The following is a 19,470-nucleotide window of genomic DNA, read 5'->3' as shown; positions in this document are numbered from 1 at the left end:
ATCCCCTCCTCTGTCAATCCCCTCCTCGGTCATCCCCACTGTCATCCTCTCCTCTGTCAATCCCCTCCTCTGTCAATCCCCTCCTCGGTCATCCCCACTGTCATCCTCTCCTCTGTCAATCCCCTCCTCTGTCAATCCCCTCCTCGGTCATCCCCACTGTCATCCTCTCCTCTGTCAATCCCCTCCTCTGTCAATCCCTTCCTCTGTCATCCTCTCCTCTGTCAATCCCCTCCTCTGTCAATCCCCTCCTCTGTCATCCTCTCCTCTGTCAATCCCCTCCTCTGTCAATCCCCCCCTCTGTCATCCTCTCCTCTGTCATCCCCTCCTCTGTCATCCCCCCCTTTGTCATCCCCTACTCTGTCATCCCATCAGGAAGTAACACTATCACATACCTCTTAACATAACTATCCCAGAAAAGCTCAATTCATTACAAGTCAAATCCCCCAGTGTCCCTCAGTCCTTGATCAAAATGAACAAGGCCCCTGTCTGGCAGCACAGTGCAGTGCGGTCTCTGCTCTCTGTCTGTCTGTCTGTCTGTCTGTCTGTCTGTCTGTCTGTCTGTCTGTCTGTCTGTCTGTCTGTCTGTCTGTCTGTCTGTCTGTCTGTCTGTCTGTCTGTCTGTCTGTCTGTCTGACTTGATGAGAAGTATGATGATATGTGACCTAGCCTACCAAGCAAAGGCATTATGTTCCCTGGTTGACGCAGACATGCTCAGGAAAGTGATATCACAACTTAAGCCTTCTACCTGCATTCTCAAGTTTTTTGTCACCCTTGGTGAACATTACTCAGAGAAAAACATATCACGTGGCGTTCGACAAGGTTCGACTGTATTAGTGATTGAATTACTTGGAAGGCTCACAACTTCTTCCAGATAAAATAAAGACGTATTGTTGGAGCTAATGCCCAGAGAGAGAATCTAGACATACATTTTCATTCACAGGCAATAAAGGTAAAACTTCAGGTAAAAAACCTTGGTGTTATTTTCCATTCTGAACATACTTTCAAATCATACATTAGGAAGGTGACAAAACTAGCTTTTTACCACCTGAGGAACATTGCCATGGTACTGCTGTTTCTCTCTCAGGCTGATACAGAGAGACTCATCCATGCTTTTGTTACAAGTAGTCATAACTACTGTAATGCTCCCCTGTCTGATCTACCCAAGAAAGCTATTGGTCAACTGTAAAACCTACAGAATGCTGCAGCACGGGTACTGCCAAGACCAGTACGGAGAGCACACATTACACCCGTTTTAAGGTCTCTGCACTGACTTCCTGTGAGTTTTAGAATACATTTCATCTATTTGTTTTTAAATCAATCCACGATTGTGCACCCCAATACATGTCAGACATGCTTTTAGGTTATGTAGCCAGTAGGTCCCTCAGGTCCTCTGGCACGGGCCTTTTAACTATCCCAAAGCCTAGGACCAAGAGGCATGGAGAGACTTTAGTTACTATGCCCCATGTCTCTGGAATAGCCTGCCAGAAGGCCTGAGGAAGGCAGAAACATTGGACATTTTTAAAACGGATCTTAAAACACACATGTTTAGCTTTGCTTTTCCTTAGGGTGCTTTTATAATCCTTCAGTTTTTATTGTTATTCTTGTTTTTCATCCTCTTATGTTTGTTGTGTAGTAAATATTTCTGTTTTTATTCTGGGTTTTTTCCCTGTGAAGCACATTGTGTTGCATTTCATGTCTGAAATGTGCTGTAGAAATAAAGCTTGATTTGATTTGTGCGTACATCCGTGTGTGGCCTAATGAGAGCAGTCTAAAGAGCCTGGGCGGCAGCGCCACGCGTGGGTCGCTGGATTTACACTGTTTAATCAGGGTGTGAGCCCTTTAGTGTGGACAGTCCCTGGACCACAGACAGACCTGGAGCTGGCATGCAGGCAGAAAGGAGGGGGCGTGACAGGTTATACCTACCCCAGGCTTATAGGCCTCTGGGAGGGAGAGGGGTGGAAGGGTGGGGTGTGGCGGTGGTTTGGGTGAGAGAATGGGAGAGACTTATGCTGTGACGAGACTATGGAATGGAGGTGGGTGAAGAGGGCATAATCCATTGGATGAAATAGGCAGGAATATGCTGCAGCTTTAATCTAATCAGATGTTATTGGTCACATACACATAAATCTATCAGATGTTATTGGTCACATACACATAAATCTATCAGATGTTATTGGTCACATACACATAAATCTATCAGATGTTATTGGTCACATACACATAAATCTATCAGATGTTATTGGTCACATACACATAAATCTATCAGATGTTATTGGTCACATACACATAAATCTATCAGATGTTATTGGTCACATACACATATATATCAGATGTTATTGGTCACATACACATATATATCAGATGTTATTGCAGGTGTAGCGAAATGCTTGTGTTCCTAGCTCCAACAGTGCAGTAATATCTAACAATTCACAACAACACACAAATCTAAGAGTAAATAATGGAATTAAGAAATATAGAAATATTAGGTGAGTGGATCTACTATACAAGTCCTTATAGACAACGGGAGAAAGAACGAGAAGAGGCAGTTTTAGCCTCGTTGTGTGTACTAACTACATCCATTTACCTACACTACCTTTCCCCCATCGATCTTTCCATCCGGGTGTTTTTCAACAGTGATTTGCGTTCTCTGCAGTGTCTGAGCCCTGTGGGATAGAGGCCCTAGCAGTAGTGGTGTTGGTTGTGAGAGAGGCCTTAGCTCAACGCTGTAGTGGTGTTAGTGGTGTTGGTTGTGTTAATAAAACATGGCTGGGTGAGGGACTGCTAGAGGCTTTTATAATGAGCAACAGCCAGAGCTTCTACTTCACTTCTGTATAGTAATGGACTAATGTACTGCTAGTACCATCAGTACACACACTCAGTACACACACTCACACTCTATCTCTATATCTATCTCTCTCTCTTTCTCTTTTTCTCTCGCTCCCGAGTGGCGCAGCGGTCTAAGGCACTGCATCTCAGTGCAAGAGCCGTCACTACAGTCCATGGTTCGAATCCAGGCTGTATCACATCCGGCCGTGTTTGGGAGTCCCATAGGGCGGCGCTCAATTGGCCCAGCGTCATCCGGGGTAGGCCGTCATTGTAAATAACAATTTGTTCTTAATTAACTGACTTGCCTAGTTAAATAAAATTACAAATATTAGTTCTTTGTCTCTTGCTCTATCATTCACACTCACACACTTACATTTGCTCTCTCTGTCTCTCTCTCTCAGTTAAATTCAAAGTGAAATAAATAATAACTCTCTCTCTATTCACCGACAAACACGCCAGTCTCGCACTCTCTCCGACTCGGAGCTTAGAATTTGAATGAAGCTTCTAGTGGTGTACCAGCAGTAATTCTGTCATTAAAGCAGAGATCAGAACAAGAGACCTGCTGCTCTATAGCTAGGAGAGAAAGTGAAATAGGGCAGCAATTCAGTTCTCTTCTCTCTTCTCTAAAAGAATAAAAACTACAAAGTGGATTCAGCATTCAAACACGCATTGCCGGTTACCTTTTTGAAAGATGCAATATTTTAATTTCAGCCTAAGCGTTTAATCCTCCTTAACATGGGTTAGTCACTTTGGAAATTCATGAAGAGAAAAATAATGCATTTACTACTTGTGTAATAATGTACTATAGAAACTTCCCCACAATATTCTAGGAGACTTTAGTAGAAGTACAGTATTTTCACATTCTTCATCTAGGCCTTTTCTCCATGGTTGTTGCTTTTTCTTAGAATGCCAGAAAATGATGGCAACACACTGACAAGAAAACTATCCAAATTTGGTTCTCTGGGATCTAAGCATCAGTACAGGTGAGCAAACCTCCATTCTATATCTGCTTCAAAGCTAGCATCCTTAATTGAAACAAAAACAAAACTATCAGCCCGCCTCTACTTTGGTAAAAAGCTGAGGGATGGGCCTGGAGAAATTTAACCCGCCTCAAATTCATATAGAGAGCCATGGATGCAAAGAATAACCATCCATGATATACATTTTGAGGCTATACAGTGTTTGTTTACATTTACATTGTTTACAAACATTGGAGTAAAATAAGCTTATATTTAAGGTACTGATGGGGTACACGAGTTAAACTAAGCTCATGAGGCATTTATAAGTTATATTCTTAAAGAATCCATGTGTATATATAATTAATTTATAACTCCAAAAATGTAGCAACTAAGGATTCTTGCTTTAAATGTCGTTATGTGTATGAAACAATATTGTAGAAACTGTGTTGAATATTTACAATATAATGCATTTCTATCGTGTGTAAGATGAAAGTCCCCATACATAATACATATAAATAGTATATCATTATTCTCTGCCTATTATCTTATCCCATTCTCTGTCATCCCCTCAGGTAGAAACTTAACACTATCACATGTCCTGAGATAAAGGAGGACAATCCATGAGGAAGTCTCCCAGCATGTATTCATGCTGAAATCCACAACCTTGTGAATAATGCAGTCTGTTTTACAAAGGAGCTAAAAGGGGGGTTCAGTGTTAGACAAACACACCGTGTGTGTGTGTGTGTGCATGTGTTTGTGTGTGTGTGTGTACCACAGAGAAGAGGAAGACCTGAATAATTCAGGGTTCACACAACATCTGTCTCTCCTTTGTCTTCATTCTGTTGTCTACTTCCTGCATCTATTCTGAGAAGAATAGTTGCAGTTTTCTTCTGCAATATTTATTTATACATTAGTGACCTCTGCTATTTATAGGGTCACTGCAGTCACAACTGTGGCTGTGTTTTCCATATTCATGTTGCTCTTCAACACCTCGTTGATGCATCAGACTAGCTTCCCGCTGATGCACAGCAATGTGTATCACTGTCACTGTGTGTCACTGTCACTGTGTATCACTGTCACTGTGTGTCACTGTCACTGTGTGTCACTATCACTGTGTATCACTGTCACTGTGTATCACTGTCACTGTGTATCACTGTCACTGTGTATCACTGTCACTGTGTGTCACTGTCACTGTGTATCACTGTCACTGTGTATCACTGTCACTGTGTGTCACTGTCACTGTGTGTCACTGTCACTGTGTATCACTGTCACTGTGTATCACTGTCACTGTGTGTCACTGTCACTGTGTGTCACTGTCACTGTGTATCACTGTCACTGTGTATCACTGTCACTGTGTATCACTGTCACTGTGTGTCACTATCACTGTGTATCACTGTCACTGTGTATCACTGTCACTGTGTGTCACTGTCACTGTGTGTCACTATCACTGTGTATCACTGTCACTGTGTATCACTGTCACTGTGTGTCACTATCACTGTGTATCACTGTCACTGTGTATCACTGTCACTGTGTATCACTGTCACTGTGTGTCACTGTCACTGTGTGTCACTATCACTGTGTATCACTGTCACTGTGTATCACTGTCACTGTGTGTCACTGTCACTGTGTATCACTGTCACTGTGTATCACTGTCACTGTGTATCACTGTCACTGTGTGTCACTGTCACTGTGTATCACTGTCACTGTGTGTCACTGTCACTGTGTATCACTGTCACTGTGTATCACTGTCACTGTGTATCACTGTCACTGTGTGTCACTGTCACTGTGTATCACTGTCACTGTCACTGTGTATCACTGTCACTGTGTGTCACTGTCACTGTGTGTCACTGTCACTGTGTATCACTGTCACTGTGTATCACTGTCACTGTGTGTCACTATCACTGTGTATCACTGTCACTGTGTATCACTGTCACTGTGTATCACTGTCACTGTGTATCACTGTCACTGTGTGTCACTGTCACTGTGTGTCACTATCACTGTGTATCACTGTCACTGTGTATCACTGTCACTGTGTATCACTGTCACTGTGTGTCACTATCACTGTGTGTCACTGTCACTGTGTATCAATGTCACTGTGTATCACTGTCACTGTGTGTCACTGTCACTGTGTATCACTGTCACTGTGTGTCACTGTCACTGTGTATCACTGTCACTGTGTATCACTGTCACTGTGTGTCACTGTCACTGTGTATCACTGTCACTGTGTATCACTGTCACTGTGTATCACTGTCACTGTGTGTCACTGTCACTGTGTATCACTGTCACTGTGTGTCACTGTCACTGTGTATCACTGTCACTGTGTATCACTGTCACTGTGTATCACTGTCACTGTGTGTCACTGTCACTGTGTATCACTGTCACTGTGTGTCACTGTCACTGTGTATCACTGTCACTGTGTGTCACTGTCACTGTGTGTCACTGTCACTGTGTATCACTGTCACTGTGTATCACTGTCACTGTGTATCACTGTCACTGTGTATCACTGTCACTGTGTGTCACTGTCACTGTGTATCACTGTCACTGTGTGTCACTGTCACTGTGTATCACTGTCACTGTGTATCACTGTCACTGTGTATCACTGTCACTGTGTGTCACTGTCACTGTCACTGTGTATCACTGTCACTGTGTGTCACTGTCACTGTGTATCACTGTCACTGTGTGTCACTATCACTGTGTATCACTGTCACTGTGTATCACTGTCACTGTGTGTCACTGTCACTGTGTATCACTGTCACTGTGTGTCACTGTCACTGTGTATCACTGTCACTGTGTATCACTGTCACTGTGTATCACTGTCACTGTGTGTCACTGTCACTGTGTATCACTGTCACTGTGTGTCACTGTCACTGTGTGTCACTGTCACTGTGTGTCACTGTCACTGTGTATCACTGTCACTGTGTATCACTGTCACTGTGTATCACTGTCACTGTGTGTCACTGTCACTGTGTATCACTGTCACTGTGTGTCACTGTCACTGTGTATCACTGTCACTGTGTATCACTGTCACTGTGTATCACTGTCACTGTGTGTCACTGTCACTGTCACTGTGTATCACTGTCACTGTGTATCACTGTCACTGTGTGTCACTGTCACTGTGTATCACTGTCACTGTGTATCACTGTCACTGTGTATCACTGTCACTGTGTATCACTGTCACTGTGTGTCACTGTCACTGTGTATCACTGTCACTGTGTGTCACTGTCACTGTGTATCACTGTCACTGTGTATCACTGTCACTGTGTGTCACTGTCACTGTGTATCACTGTCACTGTGTATCACTGTCACTGTGTATCACTGTCACTGTGTGTCACTGTCACTGTGTATCACTGTCACTGTGTATCACTGTCACTGTGTATCACTGTCACTGTGTGTCACTGTCACTGTGTATCACTGTCACTGTGTATCACTGTCACTGTGTGTCACTGTCACTGTGTATCACTGTCACTGTGTGTCACTGTCACTGTGTATCACTGTCACTGTGTGTCACTGTCACTGTGTATCACTGTCACTGTGTATCACTGTCACTGTGTGTCACTGTCACTGTGTGTCACTGTCACTGTGTATCACTGTCACTGTGTATCACTGTCACTGTGTGTCACTATCACTGTGTATCACTGTCACTGTGTATCACTGTCACTGTGTGTCACTGTCACTGTGTATCACTGTCACTGTGTATCACTGTCACTGTGTGTCACTGTCACTGTGTATCACTGTCACTGTGTGTCACTGTCACTGTGTATCACTGTCACTGTGTGTCACTGTCACTGTGTATCACTGTCACTGTGTATCACTGTCACTGTGTGTCACTGTCACTGTGTATCACTGTCACTGTGTATCACTGTCACTGATTGTCACTGTCACTGTGTATCACTGTCACTGTGTATCACTGTCACTGTGTATCACTGTCACTGTGTGCGAGACAAAAGGTTTACATGAAAGGTCAAGAGCAGATCATCTCTGTATCTCATAAGAACCTGACAGACCAGAAACATCTGCCCCCTGAAACCCTTCTAGCGGAATTTTACTGTCTATTTCTGCTTACAGTATTTCACACTTATAATACATGTTTGACCTGTTGCATACTTAGAAATGTACCTGTTCTAGACAGACAGGACACCCTGAAAAGATAGCTGATTAAACAGAGTGTGTGTGTGTGCACCCCTACAGTGGAAAGACTGCTATGCAGATGGGCAGGGATCCGTCTGTCGGTCTGCCTCGACCAGACCTGCAGGTTGTCAGGACCCGCAGCAAGACCTACTCCAAGAGACCATCACAGACCACAGGTCAGATGGACATACAACATACTTAAAGCCTACCTAAGACCTACATAACATCCACAGACACACTACACAACACCTGACAAATACAATGTCACTAAGGGTAACGTATCAATGGTAACTAATGCATATCCAAAAACATATTTTCACCTCTACCGTTTCCCAGTAGAACCTCTCAGGTTGCTATTGACAACACTGCCAGGTGTAAAGCACCTTAGTTGAGTCTCAGTAAGTTTAGTATTAACTTCCTCCTCCTGTTCCCCCATCAGGAACAACACAGGGCTTCAATTAGCTAATCATATTATATTCACTTCGACAGTTCACACTGACAGTACACTCTTTAAAAAAAAAAGGGGTTCCGAAAGGGTTCTTCCCATAGGAGAACCCTTTTTGGTTCCAGGTAACCCTTTTGGATTCCATGTAGACCCCTCTGTGGAAAGGGTTCTAGATTCCATGTAGAACCCTCTGTGGAAAGGGTTCTACATGGAACCCAAAAGGGTTTTACCTGAAACCAAAAGGGTTCTACCTAGGGTGACCACATTTAAAATACTAAAATGTGGGACAAAGGGATGATTTTGCAGGACATTCACGGGACAGTGTAGCCTGCAAAATGTGGCCTCCTGCTGTACAGAACAAGCTAATTGAAGCGCGCCTATAGGCTACTATTTTGCCTCGCACTAAATTTGTTGATGCAGAAACAAGACCAAATGTGCTGTTTTATGAAAATCTGAGAATATTTGGCCAATGAAACATTTCTGGTTTGTCTCAGGGACTGTAAACCAGTTAGGAAGGGAGATTTTTAAAACCAGATTGAGTGAACCCACTGGGCACAGACGCCTGTTCAACGTCTAGTTTTTACATTTGGTAAAAAAGCTGGATATCCAGCTTTCACTGGAACAGGCCCAGATCCACGCCCTTCACGTGAAAAAAGACGCCGGAAAAGGGGCCACAGATCAGGCACCCTTCTGAAAATCCAGAGGCGAGCGAGTAAACTCCCACTGCCTCCCATTCTTCTCACTAAGCTGCAATCATTGGACAATAAAATGGATGACCTACGATTAAGATTATCCTACCAACGGGACATTAAAAACTGTAACATCTTATGTTTCACCGAGACGTGGCTGAACGAAGATACGGACAACATAGAGCTAGCCGGATTTTCCATGCACCGAAGAACAGAGACGCTACCTCTGGTAAGACGAGGGGTGGGGGGGGGGTATTTTTGTGAATAACAGCTGGTGCGCTAATTTTAAAGAATTCTCGAAGGTATTGCTCACCTGAGGTAGAGTACCTTATAATGAAATGTAGACCGCACTATCTACCAAGAGAGTTCTCATCTGTATTATTCATAGCCGTTTATTTACCACCACAAAACAAAGCTGGTACTAAGACCGCTCTCAACCAACTCTATAAGGCCAAAAGCAAAGAAGAAAACGCTCACCCAGAAGTGGCGCTCCTAGTGGCCGGGGACTTTATGCAGGCAAACTTAAATCATTTTTACCCAATTTTTACCAGCATGTCACATGTGCAACCAGGGGGATAAAAATCATACACCACCTTTACTCCACACACAGAGATGCATACAAGGCTCTCCCCCGCCATCCATTTGGCAAATCCAACCATAATTCTATCCTCCTGATTCCTGCTTACAAGCAAAAACTAAAACAGGAAGTACCAGGGACTCGCTCAATATGGAAGTGGTCAGATGACGCGGATGCTATACTACAGGATTGTTTTGCTAGCACAGACTGGAATATGTTCCGGGATTCATCCAATGGCATTGAGGAATACACCACCTCAGTCATAAGCATCTTCAATAAGAGCATCGATGACGCTCGTCGGATGTGGCGGGGCTTGAAAACTACTACAGACTACAAAGGGAAACCCAGACGCGAGCTGCCCAGTGACGCGAGCCTACCAGATGAGCTAAATGCCTTTTATGCTCGCTTCGAGGCAAGCAACACTGAAGCATGCACAATAGTACCAGCTGTTCTGGATGACTGTGTGATAACACTCTCGGTAGCTGATGTGAACAAAACCTTTAAATAGTTCAACATTCAAAGCCGCTGGGCCAGATGGATTGCAAGGACGTGTACTCAAAGCATGCGCGGACAAACTGTCAAGTGTCTACTCTGACATGTTCAACCTTTACCTGACCAAGTCTGTAATACCTTCATGTTTCAAGCAGACCAACATAGTCCCTGTGCCCAAGGAAGCGAAGGTAACCTGCCTAAATTATTACCATCCCGTGGCACTCACGTTGGTAGCCATGAAGTGTTTTGACAGGCTGGTCATGGCTCACATCTACAGCATCCTTCCGGACACCCTAGACCCACTCCAATTCGCATACCGCCCCAACAGATCCACAGATGACGCCGTCTCAAACTCACTCCACTCCGCCCTTTCTCATCTGGACAAAAGGAACACCCATGTGAGAATGCTGTTCATTGACTACAGCTCAGCATTCAACACCATAGTGCCCACGAAGCTCCTCACTAAGCTAAGGACTCTGGGACTAAACACCTCCCTCTGCAACTTGATCCTGGACTTCCTGACGGGCCGCCCCCAGGTGGTAAGAGTAGGCAACAACACGTCTGCCACGCTGATCCAGGGGTGTGTACTTAGTTCCCTCCTGTACTCCCTGTTCACTGATGACTGCATGGCCAGGCATGACTCCAACATCATCATTAAGTTTGCTGACGACACAACAGTGGTATGTCTGATCACCAACAGCGATGAGACGGCCTATAGGGAGGAGGCCAGAGAACTGGCAGTGTGGTGCCAGAACAACAACCTCTCCCTCAATGTGAGCAAGACTAAGGAGCTGATCGTGGACTACAGGAAAAGGTGGGCCGAACAGGCCCCCATTAACATTAACGGGGCTGTAGTGGAGCGGGTCGAGTTTCAAGTTCCTTGGTGTCCACATCACCAACGAATTATCATGGTCCAAACATACCAAGACAGTCGATAAGAAGGCACAACAAAACATTTTCCCCTTCAAGAGACTGAAAAGATTCGGCATGGTTCCCCAGATCCTCAAAAGGTTCTACAGCTGCACCATTGAGAGCATCCTCACCGGTTGCATCACCGCCTGGCATGGCAACTGCTCGGCGTCTGACTGTAAGGCGCCACAGAGGGTTGTGTGAACAGCCCAATACATCACTAGGGCCAAGCTTCCTGCCATCCAGGACCTATATACTAGGCGGTGTCAGAGGAAAGCCAATAAAATTGTCAGAGACTCCAGTCACCCAACTTATAGACTGTTTTCTCTGCTTCCACACAGCAAGCGGTACCGGTGCGCCAAGTCTAGGACCAAAAGGTTCCTCAACAGCTTCTACCTCCAAGCCATCAGACTGCTGAACAATTCATAAACTCGCCACCGGACAATTTACATTGACCCCCCCTTTTGTACACTCGCTGTTTGTTTGTTACCTATGCATAGTCACTTCGCCCCCACCTACATGTACAGATTACCTCAACTAGCCTGTACCCCCGCACACTGACGCAGTACCGGTGCCCCCTGTATATAGCTGAGTTATTGTTATTCTATTGTTACTTTTTATTATTACTTTTTATTTTAGCCTACTTGGTAAATATTTTCTTCTTCTTGAACGGCACTGTTGGTTATAAAGGTTAAGTAAGCATTTCACGGTAAAGTCTACACTTGTTGTATTCGGCGCATGTGACAAATAAAATTGGATTTGAAACAATGGAAAGAAAGAGGGAGGTTGGTTCAGCATTCAACCTTACAGAACATATCTTTTCCTTATAGGACTGAACAATGTGAATCGGTCCAACACAAAGACGGAGAATGAAGAAAAAGAGGGAACGACTAAGATTACAGCACAGTCAGCTTTGAAGAGGTATCAGACATGGGCAAGTGATGTGAGAGGAAAATGTAGAAAACAGTGTACGAATTAGAGAGGTGTTCAGTTTGAAACAAATGGAAAAGGGGACAAAGACAGAAGGAAAGAAGGAAAGAAGGATCAATTGAGATGGATTGAGAGAATGCTTTTCCAATATCAGATAATATCCTTGACAGCTCTTCGTACAACTGCTTAGCCCAGACCAAATACAGTCATGGTTGTATTTGTTTACCTGTTGTTTATTTGTTTGTTGACCTTTAGCTCCATGGTAACCAAGACAGAGAATGGTGATCCAGAGGAACAGCGAGGGAAGCCCAGTGCACCATGGGATGAGAATGCCCCACAGTGGTACAGTACTGTCTTTGCTCTAGGATGGATTGTATTGGTCATGTCGGACATGTACACATTACAATAGTTATTCCTGCTATGTGTTTGCATTGGTTACATCATTAATATTTGGTGGATTAAACATCAGCACACACACACACGCACATCTGGAGAAAATAGTGAGACAGGCAGGAGCAGCTAGGTTTAAGTAGATTTCCTTGTTGACCTTACTCACGACAACAACTGAGGAACAGAGCAAAGCACGCATTTCATCAATGTAGGAGGCTAAACATAGAAAACCCTCCCAGCGGCTTCATCAAATTCACTGCTGGAAGCTGTATGTGTGAGAGCACAGTGACAGCCAGTTTGTGTCTATACATCTCCCTCGTTCACAGTAGCCTGGTCCCAGATCTGTTAATACTGTCATGCCAAACAATGACCATAGGAGTTGGCAACACATTACAAACAGATCTGGGACCAGGCCAAGTTCATAGTGTTTGCACAGTAGCATGGAGACAGACACAAAGAGATTGGTATTTGGTATTTTATTAGGATCCCCATTAGCTGTTGCAAAGCAGCAGCTACTCTTCCTGCGATCCACACAAAACATGAAACATAATACAGAATGACGTAATACAGAACAACAATAGACAAGAACAGCTCAAGGACAGAACTACATAAAAAAATGAAAAGGCACACGCAGCCTACATATCAATGCATACACACAAACTATTTTGAGATGGGACTGTGTGGCTCAGTTGGTAGAGCATGGCATTTCCAACACCAGGGTTGTGGGTTTGATTCTCACTGGCGACCACTACTAAGGAATATAGAAATACAACTGGAAAGTTGCTCTGGATAAGAGCTTCTGCTAAATGACAAAAATGTAACAGAACTGCCCATTCATATTCATCTTGTTGAACTTGCAGAGCCGGTCTTCGCACGAAATTGCACCCTACTCCCTACATAGTGCAGTACTTTTGACCAGAGCCCTGATGAAAAGTAGTGCACTACATAGGGAATAGGTTGCCATTTCAGACATAGCCACTGTCTTCTGATGATAATTGAGTATTATCCAAGGCTATTTGCATATCAATGAGCTGATTTCAACATTATTTCATCTCCATATTGATTTGTGTTATCTTGGGGCTGCGATGTGCTCCCTCTTTCCCTCTCAGGGGGCTGTGAGTGTGTGTATGTGTGTGTACGTGTGTGTGTGTGTACGTGTGTGTGTGTGTGTGTGTACGCGTGTGTGTGTACGTGTGTGCGTGTGTGTGTGTGTCAGAGGGGCCTTATCTGAAGCTAATGAATGCAGACAGACAGGATGTATGTGAGGCCTGGGGTCACTAACCAGCAGCCATTGGTGTGACCTGTTGCCTTGGCATTTAGATGTATCCTCTGAGACTATGACGTCATCATCCTGCCATTTACTGACGTATCTGTGTCATTGTGGTTATGGCTAGGTGAAGAGGAATGTTGTCGTTTGTGTCAGCGTGATGACTAAGGACTATACTTAAGAGTTTGTTTTTGCCAACAGATCATTCACTATATAGATCAATGTATGTATTATTGACAGCTAGCTGCCTGTCCTGATGGTAATTCTGATCAAGTTTCCTTGTTTTCCTCCCCAGTGGACTGTACAACACAGCAAACCAGCGAACCAAGTCGCCCAAATTTCTCAAAGCACGTGGTCGCACCCCTTCAGGAGGCAGCGTGAAGGAAACGTCCCAGAACCCACGCTGGTGTGTAGCCTTCTCCTATGATCTGTCACCTATGACATGTCAACCCACCTCACCTCTCCCCCCAATAGCTCAGCTGACACTAGCATGTACTGTCCATCAACTGTCCATGTGTACCTTATGCTCAGGGACGTCATGCATCCCAAAAATCAAAGGGAGCCCAAAGTACGTGAGGATACCTGGGGGGCTGGTCCAGAGGGTAGCCCCCCCTTTCGGAAGTTGGAGATTTTTGCATTTTCAAAACACCTGAAACAGCTTTTTCCTGTAATCTAGAGCCATAATAATTATGCATATTTCTATGTAAAAAAAATGTTATTTTTCTGCATATCTAAGCATACCTCTTGAGCTGTCTGTATCCTTCTGACTGGTGTTAATTTTTTAAAAGAAACTAAATATGCTTCTCTGGGTAAAAGATTGAAAGGAATGTGAGTCTTATTCAGCACATTTAGTAATTACTTGCTTTTCTAATGTCTACCAACCTTGCCAGCAGGCATGCCAGCTAGTTTGAAAGTTAGACAAGCTAGCTACTCTAACTTGATTGATATCCTGAAATGGCTTCTTAGTAGCTAGTTATCAGGTTGGGAGATTGGTAACCTATCTAGGTTAGCTAAAGACAACTTCATCAAATTGATAGGTGGATAGTAGTATTACAGAGAAACACCAACAGGACAAATCTGAGGGGAGACGTGGCCATGTGACCTCTATAGGTATGACACCTGTGCTGGTAGAGATGTGTTCCCTTCACCTAGCTAACCTAGGACATTTCACCTGTGCTGGTAGAGATGTGTTCCCTTCACCTAGCTAACCTAGGACATTTCACCTGTGCTGGTAGAGATGTGTTCCCTTCACCTAGCTAACCTAGGACATTTCACCTGTGCTGGTAGAGATGTGTTCCCTTCACCTAGCTAACCTAGGACATTTCACCTGTGCTGGTAGAGATGTGTTCCCTTCACCTAGCTAACCTAGGACATTTCACCTGTGCTGGTAGAGATGTGTTCCCTTCACCTAGCTAACCTAGGACATTTCACCTGTGCTGGTAGAGATGTGTTCCCTTCACCTAGCTAACCTAGGACATTTCACCTGTGCTGGTAGAGATGTGTTCCCTTCACCTAGCTAACCTAGGACATTTCACCTGTGCTGGTAGAGATGTGTTCCCTTCACCTAGCTAACCTAGGACATTTCACCTGTGCTGGTAGAGATGTGTTCCCTTCACCTAGCTAACCTAGGACATTTCACCTGTGCTGCCAATAACTGACAGTTATATGGACTGTCCATAACCTGACCAGCTGTGCTTCTTGTGCAGGTAGAAAGTGAACCTCGGGTTGTGGCAGAAGAGGAGAGGAGGAGACAGGACTCGGGTAGTGGCAGAAGAGGAGAGGAGGGGACAGGACTCAAGTAGTGGCAGAAGAGGAGAGGAGGAGACAGGACTCGGGTAGTGGCAGAAGAGGAGAGGAGGGGACAGGACTCAGGTAGTGGCAGAAGAGGAGAGGAGGAGACAGGACTCGGGTAGTGGCAGAAGAGGAGAGGAGGAGACAGGACTCGGGTAGTGGCAGAAGAGGAGAGGAGGAGACAGGACTTGGGTAGTGGCAGAAGAGGAGAGGAGGAGACAGGACTTGGGTAGTGGCAGAAGAGGAGAGGAGGAGACAGGACTTGGGTAGTGGCAGAAGAGGAGAGGAGGAGACAGGACTCGGGTAGTGGCAGAAGAGGAGAGGAGGAGACAGGACTCGGGTAGTGGCAGAAGAGGAGAGGAGGAGACAGGACTTGGGTAGTGGCAGAAGAGGAGAGGAGGAGACAGGACTCGGGTAGTGGCAGAAGAGGAGAGGAGGAGACAGGACTCAGGTAGTGGCAGAAGAGGAGAGGAGGGGACAGGACTTGGGTAGTGGCAGAAGAGGAGAGGAGGGGACAGGACTCGGGTAGTGGCAGAAGAGGAGAGGAGGGGACAGGACTCGGGTAGTGGCAGAAGAGGAGAGGAGGGGACAGGACTCAGGTAGTGGCAGAAGAGGAGAGGAGGAGACAGGACTTGGGTAGTGGCAGAAGAGGAGAGGAGGGGACAGGACTCAGGTAGTGGCAGAAGAGGAGAGGAGGAGACAGGACTTGGGTAGTGGCAGAAGAGGAGAGGAGGGGACAGGACTCAGGTAGTGGCAGAAGAGGAGAGGAGGGGACAGGACTCAGGTAGTGGCAGAAGAGGAGAGGAGGGGACAGGACTCGGGTAGTGGCAGAAGAGGAGAGGAGGGGACAGGACTCGGGTAGTGGCAGAAGAGGAGAGGAGGGGACAGGACTCAGGTAGTGGCAGAAGAGTAGAGGAGGGGACAGGACTCGGGTAGTGGCAGAAGAGGAGAGGAGGGGACAGGACTCAGGTAGTGGCAGAAGAGGAGAGGAGGGGACAGGACTCGGGTAGTGGCAGAAGAGGAGAGGAGGGGACAGGACTCAGGTAGTGGCAGAAGAGGAGAGGAGGGGACAGGACTCAGGTAGTGGCAGAAGAGGGGAGGAGGAGACAGGACTTGGGTAGTGGCAGAAGAGGAGAGGAGGGGACAGGACTCAGGTAGTGGCAGAAGAGGAGAGGAGGGGACAGGACTCAGGTAGTGGCAGAAGAGGAGAGGAGGAGACAGGACTTGGGTAGTGGCAGAAGAGGAGAGGAGGGGACAGGACAGGTAGTGGCAGAAGAGGAGAGGAGGGGACAGGACTTGGGTAGTGGCAGAAGAGGAGAGGAGGGGACAGGACTCGGGTAGTGGCAGAAGAGGAGAGGAGGGGACAGGACTCAGGTAGTGGCAGAAGAGGAGAGGAGGGGACAGGACTTGGGTAGTGGCAGAAGAGGAGAGGAGGGGACAGGACTTGAGTAGTGGCAGAAGAGGAGAGGAGGGGACAGGACTCAGGTAGTGGCAGAAGAGGAGAGGAGGGGACAGGACCCGGGTAGTGGCAGAAGAGGAGAGGAGGGGACAGGACTCAGGTAGTGGCAGAAGAGGAGAGGAGGGGACAGGACTCGGGTAGTGGCAGAAGAGGAGAGGAGGAGACAGGACTCGGGTAGTGGCAGAAGAGGAGAGGAGGAGACAGGACTCAAGTAGTGGCAGAAGAGTAGAGGAGGGGACAGGACTCGGGTAGTGGCAGAAGAGGAGAGGAGGAGACAGGACTCAAGTAGTGGCAGAAGAGTAGAGGAGGGGACAGGACTCGGGTAGTGGCAGAAGAGGAGAGGAGGAGACAGGACTCAAGTAGTGGCAGAAGAGGAGAGGACTGGACTCAGAAGGAGGCAGAAGAGAGGAGGACAGGAGAATACATCTATGTTGCTCTTTCAGTAATTTCCCCTTTGAAAAGTACATATATGGGATAATGTTGCCTTCTAGTGGTGTAATGTGGAACTAACTGTAGAGCCTGTACAGTTCTTGCTCCACTATTATCATTACGCACAATATTGTGGGTATGTGTATAACAAAACATGTTTACCTTATAACAGCTGATAATTGTTCCTATACAAGCAGTTAATTACCAAAAATGTATTTTGAAGACACCCCTTTTTAAATTGACTTATAAATGTGTCTATACTGTACTGAAGCTACTGCAAAGGTCACAGAGTAGTGTGTTTGTATGAAGTAGACCATTCTAGTAATCAAATACCAGATTTGTACTTCATGTTATTTTAATATGAATGAGTGATAAAGGTTCGTCTGGGCTGTGTCTGTTGTGGGGCAGAGATGCAGAATTTCTGGGTAGAAACCCTGAATCAGATTACCCCTAGGGTTCGTGGCCAATGAAGCACTCTCTTTGAATAGATACCAATTATCATAAATCATAGTGGGACAGATGCTCTCACTTTTAAGTCAGAGTCATTCATGTTTAGGTTGATGATTAAAACATGTCAAACTCATCAACTCTCTCTGTTTAATAGTAGTTGTAACATGACAGTGACATTCCTCTGATGTCTAATAGTAACAACATGACAGTGACATTCCTCTGATGTCTAATAGTAACAACATGACAGTGACATTCCTCTGATGTCTAATAGTAACAACATGACAGTGACATTCCTCTGATGTCTAATAGTAACAACATGACAGTGACATTCCTCTGATGTCTAATAGTAACAACATGACAGTGACATTCCTCTGATGTCTAATAGTAACAACATGACAGTGACATTCCTCTGATGTCTAATAGTAACAACATGACAGTGACATTCCTCTGATGTCTAATAGTAACAACATGACAGTGACATTCCTCTGATGTCTAATAGTAACAACATGACAGTGACATTCCTCTGATGTCTAATAGTAACAACATGACAGTGACATTCCTCTTATGTCTAATAGTAACAACATGACAGTGACATTCCTCTGATGTCTAATAGTAACAACATGACAGTGACATTCCTCTGATGTCTAATAGTAACAACATGACAGTGACATTCCTCTGATGTCTAATAGTAACAACATGACAGTGACATTCCTCTGATGTCTAATAGTAACAACATGACAGTGACATTCCTCTGATGTCTGATGTCTAATAGTAACAACATGACAGTGACATTCCTCTGATGTCTAATAGTAACAACATGACAGTGACATTCCTCTGATGTCTAATAGTAACAACATGACAGTGACATTCCTCTGATGTCTAATAGTAACAACATGACAGTGACATTCCTCTGATGTCTAATAGTAACAACATGACAGTGACATTCCTCTGATGTCTAATAGTAACAACATGACAGTGACATTCCTCTGATGTCTAATAGTAACAACATGACAGTGACATTCCTCTGATGTCTAATAGTAACAACATGACAGTGACATTCCTCTGATGTCTAATAGTAACAACATGACAGTGACATTCCTCTGATGTCTAATAGTAACAACATGACAGTGACATTCCTCTGATGTCTAATAGTAACAACATGACAGTGACATTCCTCTGATGTCTAATAGTAACAACATGACAGTGACATTCCTCTGATGTCTAATAGTAACAACATGACAGTGACATTCCTCTGATGTCTAATAGTAACAACATGACAGTGACATTCCTCTGATGTCTAATAGTAACAACATGACAGTGACATTCCTCTGATGTCTAATAGTAACAACATGACAGTGACATTCCTCTGATGTCTAATAGTAACAACATGACAGTGACATTCCTCTGATGTCTAATAGTAACAACATGACAGTGACATTCCTCTGATGTCTAATAGTAACAACATGACAGTGACATTCCTCTGATGTCTAATAGTAACAACATGACAGTGACATTCCTCTGATGTCTAATAGTAACAACATGACAGTGACTCTCTGATAATAACATGACAGTAATAACTTCTGTGATATGATCCCTCAGGAAAGGCCAGGCCAGTGATCCAACAGATCCCCCGAACCAGAACGATCAGCTAAGGAGGTACAGTTAGCTTACAGTACTGCATGCTAAATTCTTCAATTCTGAACCTCTGTCCTCTCTGCAACTAAAGGGT

The 19,470-nt window shown here is 44.9% G+C and overlaps 1 protein-coding gene across 2 annotated transcripts in view; it reads left to right on the top strand.

Annotated features, from left to right (window-relative positions):
* The window catches only part of epb41l4a (erythrocyte membrane protein band 4.1 like 4A), a 116,614-nt gene that overhangs the window by 80,237 nt on the left and 16,907 nt on the right, over window positions 1–19,470 (top strand). Inside the window, exons 12-17 of one of the 2 annotated variants that reach the window (XM_029628490.2) lie at window positions 3,732–3,809; window positions 7,974–8,089; window positions 11,856–11,946; window positions 12,211–12,297; window positions 13,908–14,018; window positions 19,341–19,397. In XM_029628490.2, coding sequence (XP_029484350.1) covers window positions 3,732–3,809; window positions 7,974–8,089; window positions 11,856–11,946; window positions 12,211–12,297; window positions 13,908–14,018; window positions 19,341–19,397 — 540 coding nt within the window. The remainder of the gene's footprint in view (window positions 1–3,731; window positions 3,810–7,973; window positions 8,090–11,855; window positions 11,947–12,210; window positions 12,298–13,907; window positions 14,019–19,340; window positions 19,398–19,470) is intronic. The other variant, XM_029628491.2, reaches the window with a different exon arrangement.

Source organism: Oncorhynchus nerka, linkage group LG22, assembly GCF_034236695.1.
Source record: "Oncorhynchus nerka isolate Pitt River linkage group LG22, Oner_Uvic_2.0, whole genome shotgun sequence".
In the NCBI taxonomy this organism is placed as follows: Eukaryota; Metazoa; Chordata; class Actinopteri; order Salmoniformes; family Salmonidae; genus Oncorhynchus; species Oncorhynchus nerka.
Note: the sequence above shows the minus strand (reverse complement) of the source record. Positions and strands in the feature narration are given on the sequence as shown.